The sequence below is a fragment of the Drosophila novamexicana genome, unplaced genomic scaffold, assembly GCF_003285875.2.
Source record: "Drosophila novamexicana strain 15010-1031.04,08,12 unplaced genomic scaffold, DnovRS2.1 tig00000024-arrow-pilon, whole genome shotgun sequence".
Lineage (NCBI taxonomy): Eukaryota > Metazoa > Arthropoda > Insecta > Diptera > Drosophilidae > Drosophila > Drosophila novamexicana.
In genome coordinates, this window is record NW_020824768.1 from 1,389,939 (window position 1) to 1,408,635 (window position 18,697).

At 45.6% G+C, this 18,697-nt stretch overlaps 7 protein-coding genes across 7 annotated transcripts; 5 read left to right on the forward strand and 2 right to left on the reverse strand.

The window, feature by feature from the left end:
- Positions 1-2,796: 2,796 nt before the first annotated feature.
- Positions 2,797-3,986, reverse strand: LOC115771002 (signal recognition particle receptor subunit beta). Its single transcript, XM_030716504.1, has 4 exons — positions 3,815-3,986; positions 3,443-3,749; positions 3,259-3,384; positions 2,797-3,200 (listed from the first exon to the last, which is right to left on the reverse strand). Exons 1-4 carry the CDS (start codon positions 3,918-3,920, stop codon positions 3,005-3,007), a joined length of 735 nt encoding a protein of 244 aa, XP_030572364.1. The 5' UTR covers positions 3,921-3,986; the 3' UTR covers positions 2,797-3,004.
- A 335-nt stretch (positions 3,987-4,321) lies between these two features.
- LOC115771003 (tail-anchored protein insertion receptor WRB) lies at positions 4,322-5,056 on the reverse strand. Its single transcript, XM_030716505.1, has 2 exons — positions 4,965-5,056; positions 4,322-4,905 (listed from the first exon to the last, which is right to left on the reverse strand). Exons 1-2 carry the CDS (start codon positions 5,034-5,036, stop codon positions 4,456-4,458), a joined length of 522 nt encoding a protein of 173 aa, XP_030572365.1. The 5' UTR covers positions 5,037-5,056; the 3' UTR covers positions 4,322-4,455.
- A 168-nt stretch (positions 5,057-5,224) lies between these two features.
- On the forward strand, positions 5,225-9,303 carry LOC115771001 (erythroid differentiation-related factor 1). The gene is made up of 6 exons (XM_030716503.1): positions 5,225-5,300; positions 5,353-7,840; positions 7,905-8,163; positions 8,224-8,535; positions 8,599-8,792; positions 8,856-9,303. The coding sequence occupies exons 1-6, from the start codon at positions 5,280-5,282 to the stop codon at positions 9,236-9,238; spliced, it is 3,657 nt and encodes a 1,218-aa protein (XP_030572363.1). The 5' UTR covers positions 5,225-5,279; the 3' UTR covers positions 9,239-9,303.
- Positions 9,304-10,626: 1,323 nt separating this feature from the next.
- On the forward strand, positions 10,627-11,439 carry LOC115771151 (chorion protein S18). Its single transcript, XM_030716723.1, has 2 exons — positions 10,627-10,828; positions 10,896-11,439. The coding sequence occupies exons 1-2, from the start codon at positions 10,814-10,816 to the stop codon at positions 11,391-11,393; spliced, it is 513 nt and encodes a 170-aa protein (XP_030572583.1). The 5' UTR covers positions 10,627-10,813; the 3' UTR covers positions 11,394-11,439.
- A 962-nt stretch (positions 11,440-12,401) lies between these two features.
- Positions 12,402-12,922, forward strand: LOC115771165 (chorion protein S15). The gene is made up of 2 exons (XM_030716747.1): positions 12,402-12,476; positions 12,538-12,922. Exons 1-2 carry the CDS (start codon positions 12,465-12,467, stop codon positions 12,874-12,876), a joined length of 351 nt encoding a protein of 116 aa, XP_030572607.1. The 5' UTR covers positions 12,402-12,464; the 3' UTR covers positions 12,877-12,922.
- A 1,371-nt stretch (positions 12,923-14,293) lies between these two features.
- On the forward strand, positions 14,294-14,993 carry LOC115771217 (chorion protein S19). The gene is made up of 2 exons (XM_030716818.1): positions 14,294-14,326; positions 14,412-14,993. The coding sequence occupies exons 1-2, from the start codon at positions 14,312-14,314 to the stop codon at positions 14,991-14,993; spliced, it is 597 nt and encodes a 198-aa protein (XP_030572678.1). The 5' UTR covers positions 14,294-14,311.
- Positions 14,994-17,335: 2,342 nt separating this feature from the next.
- LOC115771218 (chorion protein S16) lies at positions 17,336-17,835 on the forward strand. Its single transcript, XM_030716819.1, has 2 exons — positions 17,336-17,666; positions 17,747-17,835. The coding sequence occupies exons 1-2, from the start codon at positions 17,336-17,338 to the stop codon at positions 17,833-17,835; spliced, it is 420 nt and encodes a 139-aa protein (XP_030572679.1).
- Positions 17,836-18,697: the final 862 nt, after the last annotated feature.

Below are 18,697 nucleotides of genomic sequence, written 5' to 3' on the forward strand. Positions count from 1 at the left end.
GCATCGCATCGTGTCATGAGAAACGTTTATGGGCAACAAAGCTCCAATTTGGCTACAAAGTTCGCAGCTGCTGGGTGGGTTCAGCATTATAATTAATCAAGAAATTGTATGCACAGAAATCAGAAAATAATCATCAATTTGGCTTTAAGCCGAGCAACCACCGATGAGAAAGTCTCTGGCCGAAAGCGAGCGCCAAATCACGAAAATAAAAACCAAACCAAAAAAAAAAGAACTCTTCCTGCTGGTGATGACAAGCAGAGGCTGCCAATCTTCGGCCCGGGCATCAGCAGCATTCGAGGCGCTACAATTTGGCGTTACATGAAAATTGCATCGGAAATCAGCTGAAAAGGCAGCCTCGCACCGGGATCTGGCGTTTAATTAGATGCCGCGTCAACAAGGTGCTAAATGGGCTGCCATTATATGCGAGCTACATACATGCGTTCACACTCTGGGCACTTGGGGGCAACGCTGAGGGCCGCGTGGGCCGGGCAGTGCCAAAAAATGAAAGCTAACAGCGTCTGCTGATGCTGTTGTGGCAGCTGTCGCGGCTCTGGACCAGGGTCTGGGCCTGGGCCTGGGCCTGGGCCATGTTGCACACCCGGGGGGCATGCGTTGCTCTCGTTGTTCGATGTTGCCTTGTTGCTCAATTTGCTGTTGTTGTTGTTGCATTGCTGATTATGCAGAGGTGATAATTGCAGTGTCCGGCGCGTCAAGATTTATTTTTTGTTGAGCTTTAACGATGTGTTAAAATAAATTGCATATGTGGCGGACAGCGATGCCCCAACCAGACCCAGCTGCAGCACATCGCCCGTCGCCCCTCGCCCGTCGCCCTCAACTACGCAAAAAGAAAACCCACAAAACGTCGCGGCTGTGTACATAAAAACTTTAAACCGCCGCCCAGCGGCACCACCAGGCTGCGTAATTGCGGTGCAGGCTTATTAAAATATTAGACATATATACACATATATACATACATGCAGTTGCAGTTGCCGTGGCAGTTGCAGTGGCAGTCGCGCGCGCCTCTTTCGCCCGTCAGCCACATAAATCGCATATTTACTTTCTAAAATATATATTTTGTTCAAAAATTAACACAGATTTATTGCCCAGTCAAGTCAACTAAGCCAAGACTGTGTCCGCTAACGGTCTGCTACGCCCGTGTAATTCAATAGGACACACAGAGACGAGCCCCAAACAACTCGTCGGCGTCTGGTGTTCCAGTGAATTTTTTGGCAGCCCAAAATCGGTAACACGAGCCGATTCGGCCATATCGTATTTTTTCTTTTTGGTCAAACGGGGTCTCCACCCTAGCAAGAGGCAGGGTACAAAATCCGCCTGTTGCATTTGTCTGCCTAATCAGCTGTGCATAATTAACGGCTACTGTGTACGCGCCAAGCGGCACCAGACCAGGTCGGAGACGTCTCTAAAAGGCGCTTCTTCCGCTTGGCTAAAGCGTGTCTGAAACATATGGAACGCATTCATTGTCCCCGTCCTCGTCGTCGTCGTCGTCGTCTGCAGCTGTAAAAAAGTCTGAGCTGCGTGTAGCACGTGCTCGAATGCACATGACACCGAATCACGGCTGCCATGTGCTGCAGCTGGCGAGTGGGTAGCCAGCTCAACAATGCCAGGAAGTGCTCGCTGTCTGGCGGGGCTGGATATGCAAAATTGCTGCAACAAGTGGCAAAGCGCATGTTGTGCCAAGCATAGCGCAACTCAACTTTGGGACAGCAGCGAGTGGCAAAAAATAGCTTCGCATAGTTGGGGAAATCTATACTTGGATTTGTGGGTCGTCAGTTTTATTGATCAGTCAGCCAGTGAGCAGTCATGGCGCTTGTGGTTCAGCTGAGTGCTCGCGCTTTTCCTCGAAATTCGCTGCTGCCAGCGATCAGACGAGATGCCACCAAAGATGCCTTTTAAAAATTTGATGGCAGCTGCCCGGCATCGGCACCAATCAGCAGCAGCCACACGAGACCTGAACGTCAAACATCCGCCCTGGTACACTTCCCGTGATCCACAGTTCGGCAAATCATAAAAGCTACCAATTCTTAGAATTTTTGGCCAGCCTAGAAATTCTATCTAGTCAGAGGAGCTCAGCGCAGATCCGAGCTCATTGATTTTTATGGCGGCTGTTTGATCTTTGGCCGGTCAACTGATCGATGGTTCGGACAGTTCGGCTTAGCTGACAGCTGCTGCCGTTGGTTTCAAATCGCTAAAAAGGTTTGAAAGCTTGCGCATGCGCCAAACATTTAGCTTATTGCCCAACTTGGTTACTGGGCCAGTTGGTTGTGTTTCCCCTTTTGCTGGAATTGGAGCAAAAAAGAGTTTCAGGCGAAAAAGCAACCAAAAGGCGGTATGAATCTTGATCGTAAGCTTCACTGTGTTCGTTCTTTCAATATAGTTTAGTGTTCAGGGCTTAAGATTTTTCTCTAAAGTTCATTTTGACTCCTTTTCACAATTGTTTCCCCATTTAAACCCATTTTAAGTGTTTACCTGTGTAATAAGTATTTTATGTTGCATACTATCAGGCTGTTCGAATTTATATGAATAAGCAGTGCAGCAAGCAGTGCATTATCGAGCTGCATATATAATTGTTTTTAAAATGCCCATAAATTATTTTCCAGACTTGGGGTTACGAAAAATACCATATCTTATTTTAATGTATATATATTTCGGGCATAGTCGCAAGTGCCTCTCACTTGCACAGCTTAGGGAACTCCCGACTTTCATATTGTAAAGAAAGTTGTAGCCCAACAATTCGCGAAATTTAAAAAAACCAGTTCTTCGTTTTATAAATCTTATTGAAAAGACCTATATATATAATTATAAAAAATTCAATATAAACCTAAATGTAGATTTACAGGGAAGCAGGAACAAGACAGGCGCTATTTGAAAGGATTTAACAGTTTAAGGGTTTTGACTCTCGAGAGTTTCAGTTATAAATATCCATGTGTTTTATTATTGATTCCGTTGCGGATGATATTTCAGTCCTCATGGCTTACAGCTGCATTTACAACATGCGATCAATCCAATCTGTGAGATGATTCAGTTGGTTATCCTTAGCTGAACCTTCGTAGAACTGCACATTTTGCGTAATGTGCGCAAACTCAAAGTCCCGACCCGGTTTGCCCAATATGACGGGTTTGTTTACCTCATCATCGCCCACCGACTGCAGCTTGCGGCTGCGCGTATCGCGCACTGTGTTACTGCAAGGAACAAAGGGCAATCATTAGATGTGGCCAGTGCACGTTTCAAAGAACTTACATTTCCTTCTCCAGCAAGCTCTTGATAACTTGTGCGCTCTTGGCCGTCGTCTGGTCATGCTTGTTGCACAGCACCAGCACGGAGCAGGGCTGTGTGGCGCTATCCGCCAAAATGGTGTACAATGTGCTATAATATAGAGCTTGTTAGAGAGTGTGCATTAGACTATCCCCACAAGTGCACTTACTCCGCCACATCACGAATATCCTTCTGAGCGGTGACCGAGTCCACCACAAATATTATGCCCTTGGCATTGCGTTTGTATAGCTCGAAGCACTTGTCGCGCACGCGATAGTGTCCCGGAATGTCGACAAGTCGTCCGGCCACATGCCCCGAACGGTACTCGCCCACATTCTCTTTGATGGATGTGAATGTTTCCGGGAATTTGCCATGCACCAACTGCATAAATATGGCGCTTTTGCCCGCCTCGCATAGACCGGTTAGCAAAAAATCACGTCTGCCCGCGGAGCGTCGCCGCAAAATGACATAAATAGCTAAAATAGTTGAATGGGAGCATCAACAAACTGTTGTTGTCCATCTACGTGGCGTGCTCTCTTACCGACTACAATGAAGCCCAATATTAGCGCGGCCAATATGGGTGTCACATCGATATCGTCCAGCTTAATTTGCTTTTTATCGCGTACATTTTCATTTAATTTATCCATTTTGTCGAAGTGAGCTTGGAAAAATACACAATTTTACGCACCTCAACTGAAACTCAAATAACTTTGAACTAGGGATGGCAGCAAGCAACGATGTTTCAAACTGATTTCGATAACTAGGGGTGAAAGAACTGAATGTGTTATCGATTAACCGCATTGTTAAGAGAAATCCAAATAATTATTATCTAAGTGTGTAATTGGTTATCAGTGACAAATAATATTCATGAAAATGAAAAAGTAGACGTAGAAATTGTTCGAATTTTGAAAACTTCAGCTTGGTCAAAACTTTGCCAGCCCCAAGTGCTCACTGGCATATCGATAGTTTTAGCGATATTCACCATAATCACTAGCGCGTGCTTTGAAACTGTATTCACGAATATTGCAAAATCATTTTAACGAATTATTGTGTGAAAAATACATATTTGTCTTATGTATTTTGTTGTTAAAACCGTGATGAAGCTAAGCAAAATATATCGAGCACATTTAACAGATAACTTAGTTGCAATAAAATCCAAAATTACGATTCATTCCACACAAGTCACTTCTTTACCAGCCCGTACAACAGGCGAAACGTAAAATTACATGAGAATGCCCAGGCGGGCACCGAGATAGCATTGTATACACCAGTGGGAAAGCTGAGCAGGCCGGTCAGCGGCGCCAGACTAAAGCTGTCATCGAAGATCATCACAGGCGTCTGACGATGGCGGGCACACACTACGATAACGACCAGCGAGAAGAGAACCTTCGACACATAGTAGGCCACCGTATCGATGGTTGACTGTTTGAGGACTTCCATTTGTTGGGTCGATCTTATTTTGATCTCGGCATCGGTAACTTTGCGCTCGGCACGCATTGTCTTTATTTTCCGGGCATATTCGCCGGCATGTTGGGCACTGTGTACATTGTTCAGCTCCTCGCGTGCTGCATCCAGTTCTGCTTGTAAAAGTGTGCTTGTTGTGGTTCCCTTCCAAAAACGAGATAATTTGACCTGTGGCGAAAGTGCATTTGGTTAAGGCTGGTCGCTTTTACGTTAGCTACTCTAGTTACATAGTTGCGTATGAAGTCCGGCAGGAGTGTGTTAATCAGGCACATCAGCGCTATCAATATAAACAATTGCATATTGTTTGTGTTAGTTTTCTACAAATAATGCTGTTTTTAATGTTTCTGTGTGTTGGAAAGAAAAAAAGAGTGCGGCCAACAGCTGATAGCTGCGTGTTTTGTTTGCTGAGCGGTGGCAACCCTGTCGTAACCAGGGATGGCAGCTATGCAACAGCTGTTTGCCGGCATAATAAACGCCTACCTTGTGGAATATTCGTGAACAATTTTGTTTTAGTGTGAAAATTGAAATGAATAATCAATGCAATGGAAGATAGCAACGAAGAGGTAAGCAAATATACTTTATAATATTCGTGATATTAACGAAAGCGTATTTCAGATTGAACCCTGCCGCAGCATTGGGCCGCACGAGCTGGAGGCAGTGAAAAGTCAGGCCATTATAAAACTGTCGCCCGTGCAGGTGCCTGCGCATTTCAAGCGCCTGGAATGTAACACTAATCTTAATCTACCGCCACTCAACTGGCTGACCACCTCACACAGTAGCCATGGACTGCATCAGGCGCTGTATCAGAGCGCAGGATTCGCCAGCTTCCGGCTGGGACAAATGTTTCCCGATTGTGTGGGCGAGGTGGACGTCGTCTCGGATGCCGAGAATATCAAACAGCTACTTAAACTGCCTTACAGCGCCAAGAGCGCCATCAGCATGGTTGTCCACAAGGTGGGCAACACACTGCTGCTGGACGAGTTCGATATACAAAAGTATTTGCTGCGCAAGTCGGATGATGATTGGAAGTGGCTGCGCACCTTTATACTGGAGCACATTCTGGCCTATGGCGAGGAGCAGCACAATTTTTGCCTCAAGGAGCGCTCACGCGAGGCGCTGCAAACAAAGAATTTGCTCTCCAAGTTTCTATACCATAGTCTGAAACAGACTGGCAATACGGATTACGATACCAATGCGCCCACGCTGCTGACCAGCAGACGCGCTAGCTTGCCAATCATTGGACCCGTGCTGCCGGAACCGAAGATCGAGGAGAATGTGCCCGATCCCAAGTCCAGTCATGCCTTCAATCGCAATGTCGTGTGGACCTTTGAGGATATACGCATGCTGATTGGCACTGATATGCCAATCTTTGGTGGGCCAAACAGGCCGTGCATTAGCCTGCGACTACGTGACGCGGCGCAGCCCATCAATGTTCTAACTGGCATTGATTATTGGCTAGACAATCTGATGTGCAATGTGCCCGAGGTGGTCATGTGCTACCATTTGGATGGCATTGTGCAGAAATATGAGATCATCAAGACTGAGGACCTGCCCTATCTGGAGAACTCGCAATTCTCGCCACAGGTTGTGCGCAACGTGGCGCAGAATATTTTGGCTTTTCTCAAGGCGAACGCCACCAAGGCGGGTCACACCTATTGGCTGTTCAAGGGCCGCAATGATGACGTGGTCAAACTCTATGATCTCACTACGCTCTGTCATAATCAAAACAAAACAGCCGAGTCAGAGCGTCCGCAAACACAACAACAGCAGCATGAAATGAATCCGTTTACGGTGCCGGTGGGCATGTTGCTGTACTCCGTGGCACGCAACATGAAGAACACACTGGAACCTATTACGCCCAAGACGGCAGGCAATATACGTGCCCTGCTGGACAACTGCATCAAGCTACTGCCCAAAGAGCAGTATCCACAAATTGTCAGCTCCTCCCACTATATACTCTCCGACTTGCATGTGCCCGCAGGCATAGATCCAAAGGCGCCCAAATTCAACGACTCCCCTTCGCTCTTCAATGCTGACGACGACGAGGACGAGGATGATGAGGATGCAGAGGATTACGATGACGAGCCACCGCTCGACTTTGGTCATGACAAGTACTATCAGAGCGCAGCGCAAAGCGGTGGCAAAGCGAATGTTGCGGTTCGACATATTTGTGACGCTTTGCGGGACTTCAAATCGCACGCCAAGCAATCAAAACCGGCGCCCTTAATAGCCAGCACCGTGGATCGCTGCAAGATTTCGCTGCAGCACATCAGCGCGGGCATCTCATGTTTGCAATACTTCAATGACAATCAGGAGGAGAAATTGAAGGAGTCGGAAATGCACGCCAAGCAAGAGGAGAAGCAGCGCATTCTGCACGAAGAGCAGAATCCCAACATGGCCAAGCCCTTCAATGCTATACCACTGCCCTACGAGCAGCTTCAGCTTGTTCAGCCGCCAGCCCAGGCGCAGTCCAAGAAGCGCTCCATTAAGACGAAGAGCAAACGCAGCAAGTCCAAGGAACTGGCCACCACCAACAGCAGCAACAAGCCCGCAGCTGTCAGCTGCAATCAGAAGCTCAGCGCCAAGTTTAATAGTCAAAATTTTGGTTCATGGAATGTGCATCTTAAGCTGCTGCTGCTAGAGAAGGCTTGCCTGACATATGCCACGCTGGCAGAGCATTATTACGAAGCCCAGATCTATGGCAGCACGCTGCGTGCCATTGAGCTGGCCTGTCGCTGCCAGCAAGTGCTCAACAAGTATATGGCCAATGTGGTCTCCCAGCAGAGCTGTCTGCTGGGCCGCGCCGGCGACTGTTTCTTTCAAATCTCAAAGCACTGGAGTGCTATTGAGGAGTATGTGCAGCAATATGAGCAGCTGGATGAGCCCACGTGTCAGATAAGCGATGAGCTGGCCCAAGAATTGGAAGAATCAGAGCTGCTCACGCTGGCGCCTGTCAAGAATGTCGAAAAGGTTATGTTGCACAGCTGCAAATGCTACGAAGATGCGCTGGAGCACGCCCAGAGCGCGGAGAGCAATGAGCTGCTGCGTCGCTTGGGCAATGTGCGCAACGAATTGGGTCTCAAGTACATGTACTCGGCTCAGGGTGAGTTTTTTATTTAGCCTTCTACTCATTGACTGATGCACCAACTAATACACATGCCTTGCAGAGGAGTACAGCCAAATGAAACGCAAAAAGGAGGCGGGTTCTGAGGATCATTCGAAATCTGAATTGGATGCAAAAACTGAGACTGTTGCGGCTGCGGCGGAGCCTTTGTATGTCAAACTGACGGTCAATTCGTATGACTGTCTGCGTCGTGGCATTGAGGCCTTCACAGCGGTTCAGGATAATGTGAATCTGGCGTTTCTCTACTGCAACATGGGCAGATTTATGCGTCTGCGTGCACACTTAACCATGCCCAATGAAAGGTTTGTATATAATTTATCAACTTTAGACTTTCACTCTAATTATCCTGTTCTAATTTCTAGCACCATTGCCTTGGACACACAGAAAACCTTTTATAATGAGGCCTTCAACTACTATGAGAAGGCCAAGGACTGCCTGGACACAAGGAAAGCCAATGCAGAGCTCTGGGATCTGGTGCAGTGGGAGCTATCGACGGCCACCTTTACATTGGCCAAGCAGCTGCAGGACTACAGTGCAGCCGACAAAAGCAGCCTGGCCGAGGCATCCAAGGAGGTGCTAGAATTGCTACAAAAATCATTACGCCTATGCGATGTGGATCATGCAGGCGCACGCCAAGTGCTCTATAGCTTTCGCTCGGGTCTGATACACAAGCGGTAATCTATTTAACCTGGCATGCAACCAGATTTTATAATTAATAAGCATCCTGTTCATTGCAGCATTGCCTCGTTTCACTATGCGCAACTGCGTGGCCATGGCGTTTGTGATGTGTCCCAGCTGCCCAAGTCGACGCTGCAGCTGTGCAAATACCACTACGAGAAGGCCACACAAATCTTGGAGAGCTTGAAGGAGGTGCGGGATCTGCTGGTGGTGCAATTGGAGCGCATCTCATTGCACGAATTTCTGGCAGACGGTATGTGTGCAAAAGGAGCTATACTAAAGCTAACTGTACAACATATTTCCAATTGATTTGCAGTTTCCACCCACGCTGCACAGAAGGTCAAGCAAATGCAAGCTGCTTTAGACATTTGCTTCCAGTGCCAGCTCATTTTCGGGCACGTCATCGATAGCAGCAGCAACGTCACCACGGATGATGACGAATTCATAGCACATTTAACGCTCTTTGAGAGTCGCTTGCAGAACGCATTGAAAACGCTCATCAAATTGCTGTTAACGACCGGCAAGGATCCAAAACAGCTGTCGGCATTGTATAAGCGCATGTATATGGAAACCTTGACTGGGAAACATGGCATAGGCGCACAGCAATCAGCAGCAGAGTCAATCTCGCGTTCACACCATTTGCACACGCTGCTCACCCGGCTGAAAGCCATGTGCGGCGCTCAGCTGGCCAGCGACTAGCCAAGTAAAGTGTTTTGTACGTGTCGTCTACGAGTTTTATAAAAACAGTTCAAATTTTGTGTATACATCGACCTGCCTTGTTTATTGATGTGTGTACTCTCGTCTCAATTACGCTGTCAGCTTAGCTTAGCCCCGCCTTTGGCAGCGGCAATCGCTCTCAAATTGCTCGGCATCGGCAACGCTCGCGATGCGTTTCTGGTACATAACCAACGCCAACAGCATGGCCATTTGTAAGATCTGCAAAGGATCAGGCTTTAATAACAATACACACACACACACACACACAGCTTTTGTTCAAACCACATCTTACCTTGAAGCACAGACTACGCATTTTGGGAACAAGTTTTCTGTACTGGCCCAACGGGCGCGCGGCTCTTATAAAGTCGCATGGCCGCCAGCCAGACGTGTCGCTCATCAAGATTAGAGAGCTGCAGCACTCTGCTGTTTGCCAATCTTGGCCAGCTTCTGTTAAGTATGTTGTTGAACAAGCTATTGATGCTCGAGTAATCGGCTTCTAAAATTCTCATTCTCATTCTCATTTGGGATTTGATGAAAACCCTGAGAGAAGTGATGAAGAGTATAGGGGGTTGGGAATCTTATTCAAATTAACTGCGTTTACTTCTAAGCCAAGATGTTATATATTGTTTAATAATATCTATTGCAAAGATTTGTCTAGTTTTAACAGTTTGCTTGCTTAAATGTTTACTAAAACAGAAATCTTAAGGTTCTCTGCACAGTCAATTACTTGTTCTTATGTTATATACAAGAAAGAATACAAGAAATGGACTGCATGTGAAAAACTTAATACAAACTCGATTTCATAATTCGCTGGAAATAAATCATGTGTATTTAATTCCTCATTCTGTTGCTCTGTTCATCCAACTAATATGCCGCTGTGACTGAGTGTAGCGCATTCGAAAATAATTTCAAATTATTTGCAGCGTTTTATTATGATTTAATTTGAGTAAAGTGCTTGCCGTTGCATAGTTTTTAATTGTTTATTGTTTATAATTTTATTGTAATTTTATCGTAACTTTTTTTGCTTTTGTATATAAATTCTACCAACGCAGCAGAAAGCTCAAGTCAATGCCTTGGCTATATTTCTGCGCTTGCTGGAAATTGTGTCAAGCTCGGCCACAGTGGAGCAAACAGTGATGAATAGTGAAGCAAAAAAAGAAAAAAAAAAAAGCAAAGAAAATGCCGCCCACTCGCTGTGCTGGGCACGCACGAGTCATCGCCAGCTTGCATAATGACGAGCAGGGAGCACTCTCAGACGATGGCGTAAGCATACAGACGCCTGCGCTATCTGGACCCGCGCCGAATTAGTGCAGCGAGTTTTGGACCCAAGTCGGTTGGCAAATGCACGTCGCCAGCGGCGACGTCTTCAGATTGCGGCTGGAACACAAAGAACTTGGCATGGCACAGACGAGAGACCGTCTGCTAGAGCCAAACTTGCATCATATTCGTCACGTAAGCGAATTGGCATTGCCTGGATTTTTAGTATATAAGCAAAACTGGTTGCTCCACTCCAGACATTAGTTAGCTACCGCACAAACTAAGCCAATTAGCCACAAAATGATGAAGTTCATGGTAAGTGCCAGCGCATCCTGCTGCCATCTGTAGCCTCCAACTTATCTGCAACAATTATGTTCTCCAGTGCATTTTCGTCTGCGCCATCGCCGCCGTCTCGGCCAATGCGTACGGTCGCCAGGGCTACGGCAGCGTGCCCGTCGGCGGCTATGCCTACCAGGTGCAGCCCGCTCTGACCGTCAAGGCTATCGTCCCAGCTGGTGGATATGGTGGTGGCAGCTACGGTGGCGGCTATGGCAACAACAACTACGGCCGCAGCATTGAGGTGCCCGTCTCCGCTCACTACACCTCGAGCCGTGGATATGGCGCCGCGCCCGTCGATCGTCAGGCCATCTCCCTGGCCAAGCTTAGTCTGGCTGCACCCAATGCTGGTGCTCCTCTCGTCTGGAAGGAGCCACGTCAGATTGTTGAGCGCTCTTATGGCCCTCAGCAGAGCTATGGCCAGAAGCACAGCTACGGCTATGGCGAACAGGCGCAGGGCGCTTCGGCAGCCGCCGCCTCCAGCTCCGTGGCTGGCCAGAACTCTGGCTACAAGAACTCCGGCTACAAGAACTCCAGCTACTAAACGAGCTGAGAAACGCTACAGTGAATACAAAGCTAACAAGCTTGGGACTTATATAGACGCATAAGACAGTAGAAAGTAATAAAAGCAACAAAACATAAAAACATAAACAATTTTTTGTCATTTTCTCTTTGGGTTTTTGGAGTCCTACGAAAAAGTAGACTTCTTTGCAGCTATTTAATTGAGTTCAATTAATAGCAAAGCATAAATCAGTTTTACTTTGAAATTGTGGGTATATATATATATATATATATGTATAATTTCTTTTAAATTGGAGTATTCCACAATATGCTTATCTTCTACATAAATTTATAGCTCTTAAGATTTGTCTTTGATTTTTAATGCATATTTGGAATCTTTTTAAATGCATTTTTGCATAAAAGTTTCATAGTGAAATTATGCATTTAGAGTCTATGTTCATAAGTAATTATTTATGTTAAGTCCTTCTTCTTCACATGTCTTTCTATGTGTTTTCTTGCATTCAAAGTTCATGAGTTTCTTTTCGAGCGGGTCTCGAGCGGCCCATGTTTACAGCTACAAGTCCAGTCCATGACTGGCTTTATTAAATTTTAGCCCTAGGAACGTGCAATTTTTGTGTAAGTGGAAAAAATAGTATAATATATTATTTTAAACATGGGGCTACAAAAGTCGCGCGCTCCGCTCGTGAATTCATTGAGAACTCACGAAATGCTTAATTTGTTTTTCGCGCTGTGTGCCGAGCTTGTGTCGGAGTGGGTCGGGCTTTTTGCCCTGGCATTATCAAAACTGTGAAAACAATGGAAAACATCGCGTAACCGAACGATTTTATAATTGTTGGCCAGACACGACAACGAAATACGAGCCAAGTACATAATATGTCGCCAATAATTGTTGTCTTATGTGCTTGCTGGTTAGAATTATGAAATATCGCTGCCATAGAAATTATTATTATATGGTATATAGGTTACTTAAAGTGTTTATTTGGGCAGTGTCACGTAAATATCCAGTCTAATTTTTGCATATAAAAGCGCTCGTTGCGGTCAGCTAAATCATAGTTTGATTGATTAACCTAACCAACAAAACTAGCTGTTCAACATGAAGTTCCTGGTAAGCAATCCTGGACTTGGACATCTGGATAGCTGACTAATCCTGTTTCCTCCAATAACAGATTGCATTTGCTGTCCTCGCTCTGGTCGCCTGCATCAATGCCAATCCCTATGGCAGCAACCGTGGCTATGAAGGTGGTCGAGTGGCCTACGTTCAGGAGGTTGGTTATGGCGGCAGCTCCTATGGCAACCATGGCTATGGCAACCAGGGCTATGGCAACCGCGGCTATGCGCAGCCCCTGTACTCGCGCTCATCGAACCCCAGTGCCTCGGCCGCTGCGGCCGCTGCCTCGGCTGGCATCCGCCCAGGCAGGTACGAGCAGGCTGCAGTCATCGGTTACGATCTGGACGCCAGCTACAACGGCCACAGCCGCGGTGGCTATGGACGTGGTGGCTATTAACTCAGCCACATCCAATTGAGCCAATGACCTCATTGTTCAATGGATCAGCTCAAGCAGCAACTGTTGAGAAAATAAAAGAAACCCGCTGAAAGCCGCGGAGCATGTTGAACAAAAAACCAAATTCTAAGAGTTGTCTTCAGTCGGGTCTATCTGCACCACAAAGTGTGACATACTTTTGAGCGTCGGGCTTAAATGGTTGCAGCTGGGATTAGCGGGTGGAAGCAACGACTAGGAACGATGGGGCTCAAAAACTCGTTCATCAATTTAAGCAATTCTTAATTATTTGATGGAAGTTTATATATGCAAAGAGTTGTCTTTAGTCAAGAGATTAGTAGACTAAAGCTGTATTCTGGACAAGATGCAGATACGCTTGAAAAGAGTTGGAAAGGAAAGGAAAGAAAAGGAGGATTTGGTTGAAGTTCATAATTGCTTAAAGTATTTCGATATACAGAAAACTTTTTCCCCCCAGAGCTATATGATATAGCAGTCCGAGGGCTGCTAAGACTTGGCTCAAGTGTGATCAACTTTTTTGTAAAGTTTGCATAAGACACATTTAAACCGAATATTGCACAGCTATATAATATAGCGGACCAATATTGGGAAGAATTATCTTACATGTGGAAAAAATAGTGAAAATGTTGTTGATGTTTGGTCAAGATTTTCTGAATAACAAACAAGTTCTTATACAAAAACTTAATTATCGACCGATTATACAAAAAGACGAACCTAGGCTAAGTTTCATGTGAATAGCTTTGCTGACCAAGAATATATATTCCTAATGGGCTGTTTTCTATGTTTTACACATTTCATGACAAAATTATAATCGTATAAAAAATGGTCTGGTATTTTTCAAGTCAGTTTTCACTAATCCACAAATTGTCAGCTGAAATGTTTTGGGCCCAAATAGAGCACAGTTAGCTTCAAGAGGCCGCTGTGCTTATCCAGCTGCATGCTCACACGAAGCAACAGCTCCATTTAACAAAACATGCACAATGTTTGGAGCACCTCAAGAGAGAGGGAGAGAGATCACAGCACAGCAGCCCCCCAATGTATTGGGGTCGGCCGTGCAGCATTCGAATGTCGGCGATAGCAGAGTCTCGGGCGAACAAGCAGCAGCTCGAGGTGGTTGAGTGGGCTGTGATATCGAGCTGCAAGATTTGGACCACGAGAAAACAGCAGCAGCACAAGAAGAAGAAGAAGAACATCAACAACCGCCCACCGTTGCAGCGAGATGAAGACGACGCCGAGCTGAACTGAGCCAAGCTGAGCTCTGAACTCAGCGCCGTGATAAATTCGCAGCGAGATCACGTTTCGAGTGCTTCAATTATTTTGCTTATATAAAGAAGTGTGCTTGGCATTTGGTTTGTTAATTGTGCCAACTGTTTCAAGCAGCGAGCGCCCAAAAACAACAAAAAAAAATCCAATAAGCACAGCCATGAACAAGTTCGCCGTAAGTAGCATAGCATGACGACGTCTGCCCATTTCCCGTTCCGTTGGTCGCCAGTTTTTTAAGCATCGATTTCCAATACACACAGACTCTTGCGGTATTCATCAGCGTCTGCCTCGCCGTTGGCAGCTGCAACTACGGAGGCCAGCACGGCGGCCCCGGCTACGGTCACCACCGCAGCATCTCCAGCTATGGCCAGCGTGGAGACGGCAGCGCTGCTGCTGCATCGAGCGCCGCTGCTGCCGGTGGCAATGATCAGCGTCCCGTAGAGATTGTTGCCGGTCCCCGTTATGGCGGCAGCGAGCAACTGCGTCCGATCCTCCTCGACTCTGGCTACCAGGGCGGCCACAACGAATACGGCCGTGGACACGGAAACATTGGACACCTCGTCGGCGGCGGCAGCTATGGCGGACACATCGCCGGCGGCAACCATGGTGGCAACTATGGCGGCCACCAGCGCGGCTATGGCCGTCCCCGTTGGTCCGTCCAGCCCGCTGGCGCCACTCTGCTGTACCCCGGCCAGAACAGCTACCGCCGTTATGCTTCCCCACCAGAGTACACCAAGGTGGTGCTGCCCGTGCGTGCCGCTCCCCCAGTTGCCAAGCTGTACCTGCCCGAGAACAACTATGGCAGCCACGGTGGCTACCACAACGAGGGACCCAAGTACTAGAGGAGCAATCCCCTCCCTTCTTGGCTACTTCTCTCCAAATCAGCCCAAACGTGAAGCTCAGCACAGTAACATGGCAGAGTTCGTTGTGAAAACAGCGTGAATAATAAATTGCAGAAAAAAAACAAAACCCAAATGTTGTATTGATAATGTGTGTGTGTGTGTGTGGCCTTGGGTCCAATGGGGGAGTTGGGTCAGATAAATGGTTCCGGTAACTGGCAGTTGGTTTGGTTCGCCAATGTTTGGCCAGTTGCCAGCCCCAACTGCAGCAGCTGCAGCTGTTTTCGCATAGAGTTCAGTTTTGATTGCAAATTAATTGGGAATGCCGAGCGTGCCCGTGCCTATGCATATTATAAATTTATACAAATTATTTTGGAAATAATTTATGCCAATAAGTTCGCAGGTTTAAGTTGAGCTAAGGGTAAAATTATTATTATTTATTTTCAATTTGAAAAGTATAATTTCTTGCATATCTTTTCTAATCTTACTAATAATAATTTCAACAAAGCAGCTTCTATTTAAAATTGTGCTAAAACTTGGGCTTGAAGCTGGTTTTCCACTTTCCTAAAGCCAGGCATTTCTTTAAGCCTTGGCGACTCATATACTTAACATTTTAAAGTAAACATTTAATTTTTGGTTGACAATTGCCCGTTCCGCTACTGAAAATATTGTTAGCAGTGCAAATTTTCATATGGAAAATGCGGGCTAAAGTTGAGCTCTACCCAGAATTGGCATATGCCGAACATGGCATAAATGCAATGTCTGGCGACAAAGCTATTTATACTTTGGTGCCGAATTACCCATAAATTCTTTTTGTTGTGAGCCAAGCCATATTTTGTTCACAAATGAAAACTGATTTCTGTTAAGCCGAACTCATAACAAAACTTTAATTGGAATTTCGGACTTGAACCAACTCCGCCTTGGTTATAGTATGTCTGCTGTCCACGAGCGTGATGCTCTCCCATAAAATTAAAATCGTTATTCCATATTATGTTATCATGCCAGTCGATACCAATTCATTCTAATCAACTTCAATGCTTTAATTATGGCAACCTTTATTATTTCATGTTGCTTAACCATAGGTAGCAATTTTTTTTTGGCATCTGCAATCATTATAATGAATGAAAGCTTAAACTTTATTCATTATTATAAAGTATTTTCTAAAGTCTTGGCATAATAATAAATCTGGCAGTAAAAATAACCCTCTAAACTTATAAATTTATCTCAGAAAATTAGGTATGAATATGCTTAATTATTATTGTTATATTATTATCATTATTATTGTTTTATTATCAATATCATTATTCTCATAATGATTATTATTATATATATTGTTATTATTTTAACAAATATTATTCATAGCTTGGATTCAAAGTAGAAATCTATTTATTATTTGTTGTAAAACATATGAGTCTTGTAGGCATCCGGTCTTACCTATAAGAAAACCTTACCAGTTGTTCTTATACGAGTTTCTACTGTACTTTTTATGATTACAAGAAGCTTAAAGCTTTCTTGTTAAACGGCGCCTCACGTTTGCAAAAAAAACCTACCACTTATGTGGTTCCCACACACACACACACACGCAATACACTCACTCAATTTGGAGCTAAAGTAAAGAGCTGCTGTGCTTGAACGCAGTTCGATTATCAGCCAAGCTAGTTACATGCTGCACAGATAAGAGAGGTAGCAAGAAGTAGACAATGGCCAGGGCAGGGCCGATCGACGAATCGAACTATCTACGACATTGGAATCGCCGATGACACAGAGCTGGTGAATGCGAATTGCGAGTGCATTCGAATGCATCCGCAGCCGAGTTGATGCTGGGGTTCATTGAGCAGCGGCGATGCTGTTGTTGGACAGGTAGCCATGTCAAAGACCAGATACCGCACACGCCAAATGCGAGCCGAGCGTGCCGAGCAGGGGGCAGTCGATATCAATGGAGCAGCCACTGACTCTTTGCCTTGTCATTGTAGTGGTCGTGGTCGAGTTGTTGCCAATTTGACGAGCACTTTACTTTTTTTTTCTTTTTAAGAGTAAACTGACACCAAAACCGAACTCTGTAACCGAAGAAGATGACTGCGTCAGTGCGCTGCGGCGCCTTATCAGTGCCACACGGGGCAATGGGATTTTGGTGCGATGCGCCGGCTGCAAGCCCCACCAGCTCAGCCCCAAAGTGTTTTCGTCATGACTCTGGGTTTGGTTGGGGGTCTTCGACTGGGTTTTGGTCACGTAAAGCGCACACACAAATCGCTGGCCAGCTCAAATATAATGGCTATAAAAGCAATTTGGCCACGCGCAATTGTTAATTAGTTTTCAAAAGTGTCACCTCCTCGCACCATCCAAACATGTCCGTCAACTACATGCGTCTGCTCTGCCTGATGGCCTGCTGCTTCTCCGTCTGCCTGGCCTACAGGCCCAGCGGCAACAGCTACCGCAGCGGCGGCTATGGCGAATATATTAGGCCCGTCGAAACCGCCGAGGCTCAAGCGGCTGCTCTCACCAATGCTGCCGGCGCTGCCGCCTCCTCCGCCAAATTGGATGGTGCCGATTGGTATGCACTGAACCGTTATGGCTGGGAACAGGGCAAGCCTCTGCTGGTCAAGCCATACGGCCCGCTGGACAACCTCTATGCCGCTGCTTTGCCACCACGCGCCTTCGTCGCCGAGATCGATCCAGGTTAGTTACTCTACGCCCCCTCCAACACAGCCTGAGCTGCGTGCTAAAGCTCGACTTTTCCCTGAATTTTCCACTTGCAGTCTTCAAGAGGAACAGCTATGGCGGTGCATATGGCGAGAAGACTGTCACCCTGAACACCGGCTCCAAGCTGGCTGTCTCTGCTGCCTAAGTTATTGGTCACCTTGGTGTCCAGCTGCCTGAAAGTCTTAATAAATAGTGATTAGTTTAAAGTAAATTGATATATGTGTGCTTTTTCTAATGGGAGCTGGGAGAGTGATAAAAATCCTCAACATAATGGGCTTATTATTATTAAATATTATAATAATATTGAGGGTATAGTTACAAACTGTCAAGCTTACTTTTTTAAAGTAGCTTAGACAAGACTACATCCATTTATTAAACCTCATCGAACCCGAATCTTCGTTGTTCAATTGCCTTCAAAGATCATTCAGACAATCCACTTGCTTAAAATAGAATTCTTCTAGGTTCAGCATGATGAAGGATTTTTTTTCTAAATCAGACATTCATTAATTTGAACACGGATCTTTGTTGTTCAACATGACTACTTAAAACAATTCAATTGCTTAAAGTTGAACTCTTCTAATGTTCTTGCAAGAGAATATACTACATCCATACTTTCATCGGGGATTCGAATCTGCATCTTCCCTGTTCAGCTCCCTCAATGACTATATCATCGAGATAATTAAGCTACTAATATGTGATCTGATAGTATTATTAATTTTAATTTAAGTTGAAGTTACAAACTGACAAGCTAGCTTTTCTAATTAGCCACGACAATAATACAGCCATACAGCAGACGAGGACTCGAACCTGTATTTTTGTTGTTCATATATCAAAAAGGAATTCTTCTGTATTACAAATGATGGGCAGTTCCTTTGAAGTCGACTAATTAGGCGTTTCTTTCTACACATATGACAAATATCTTGTGTTTCTCAACTTAGTTAACTTTTCCTGTTTGTTTCTCAATTTTCATTATGTGATAGTTCCCAATTACTACACAACTCGTTTTG

Excerpts from the sequence above, each read along its gene's own strand:
- LOC115771002 (XM_030716504.1), bottom strand. The coding sequence starts at position 3,920 with ATGGATAAATTAAATGAAAATGTACGCGATAAAAAGCAAATTAAGCTG. Across the intron at positions 3,750-3,814 it reads ATTGGGCTTCATTGTAGTCG|CTATTTATGTCATTTTGCGG; the intron begins GTAAGAGAGCAC and ends CAACTATTTTAG. Across the intron at positions 3,385-3,442 it reads GATATTCGTGATGTGGCGGA|CACATTGTACACCATTTTGG; the intron begins GTAAGTGCACTT and ends TCTATATTATAG.
- LOC115771003 (XM_030716505.1), bottom strand. The coding sequence starts at position 5,036 with ATGCAATTGTTTATATTGATAGCGCTGATGTGCCTGATTAACACACTC. Across the intron at positions 4,906-4,964 it reads CGGACTTCATACGCAACTAT|GTCAAATTATCTCGTTTTTG; the intron begins GTAACTAGAGTA and ends CTTTCGCCACAG.
- LOC115771001 (XM_030716503.1), top strand. The coding sequence starts at position 5,280 with ATGGAAGATAGCAACGAAGAG. Across the intron at positions 5,301-5,352 it reads TGGAAGATAGCAACGAAGAG|ATTGAACCCTGCCGCAGCAT; the intron begins GTAAGCAAATAT and ends AGCGTATTTCAG. Across the intron at positions 8,793-8,855 it reads GCACGAATTTCTGGCAGACG|TTTCCACCCACGCTGCACAG; the intron begins GTATGTGTGCAA and ends ATTGATTTGCAG.
- LOC115771218 (XM_030716819.1), top strand. The coding sequence starts at position 17,336 with ATGTCCGTCAACTACATGCGTCTGCTCTGCCTGATGGCCTGCTGCTTC. Across the intron at positions 17,667-17,746 it reads CGTCGCCGAGATCGATCCAG|TCTTCAAGAGGAACAGCTAT; the intron begins GTTAGTTACTCT and ends TTCCACTTGCAG.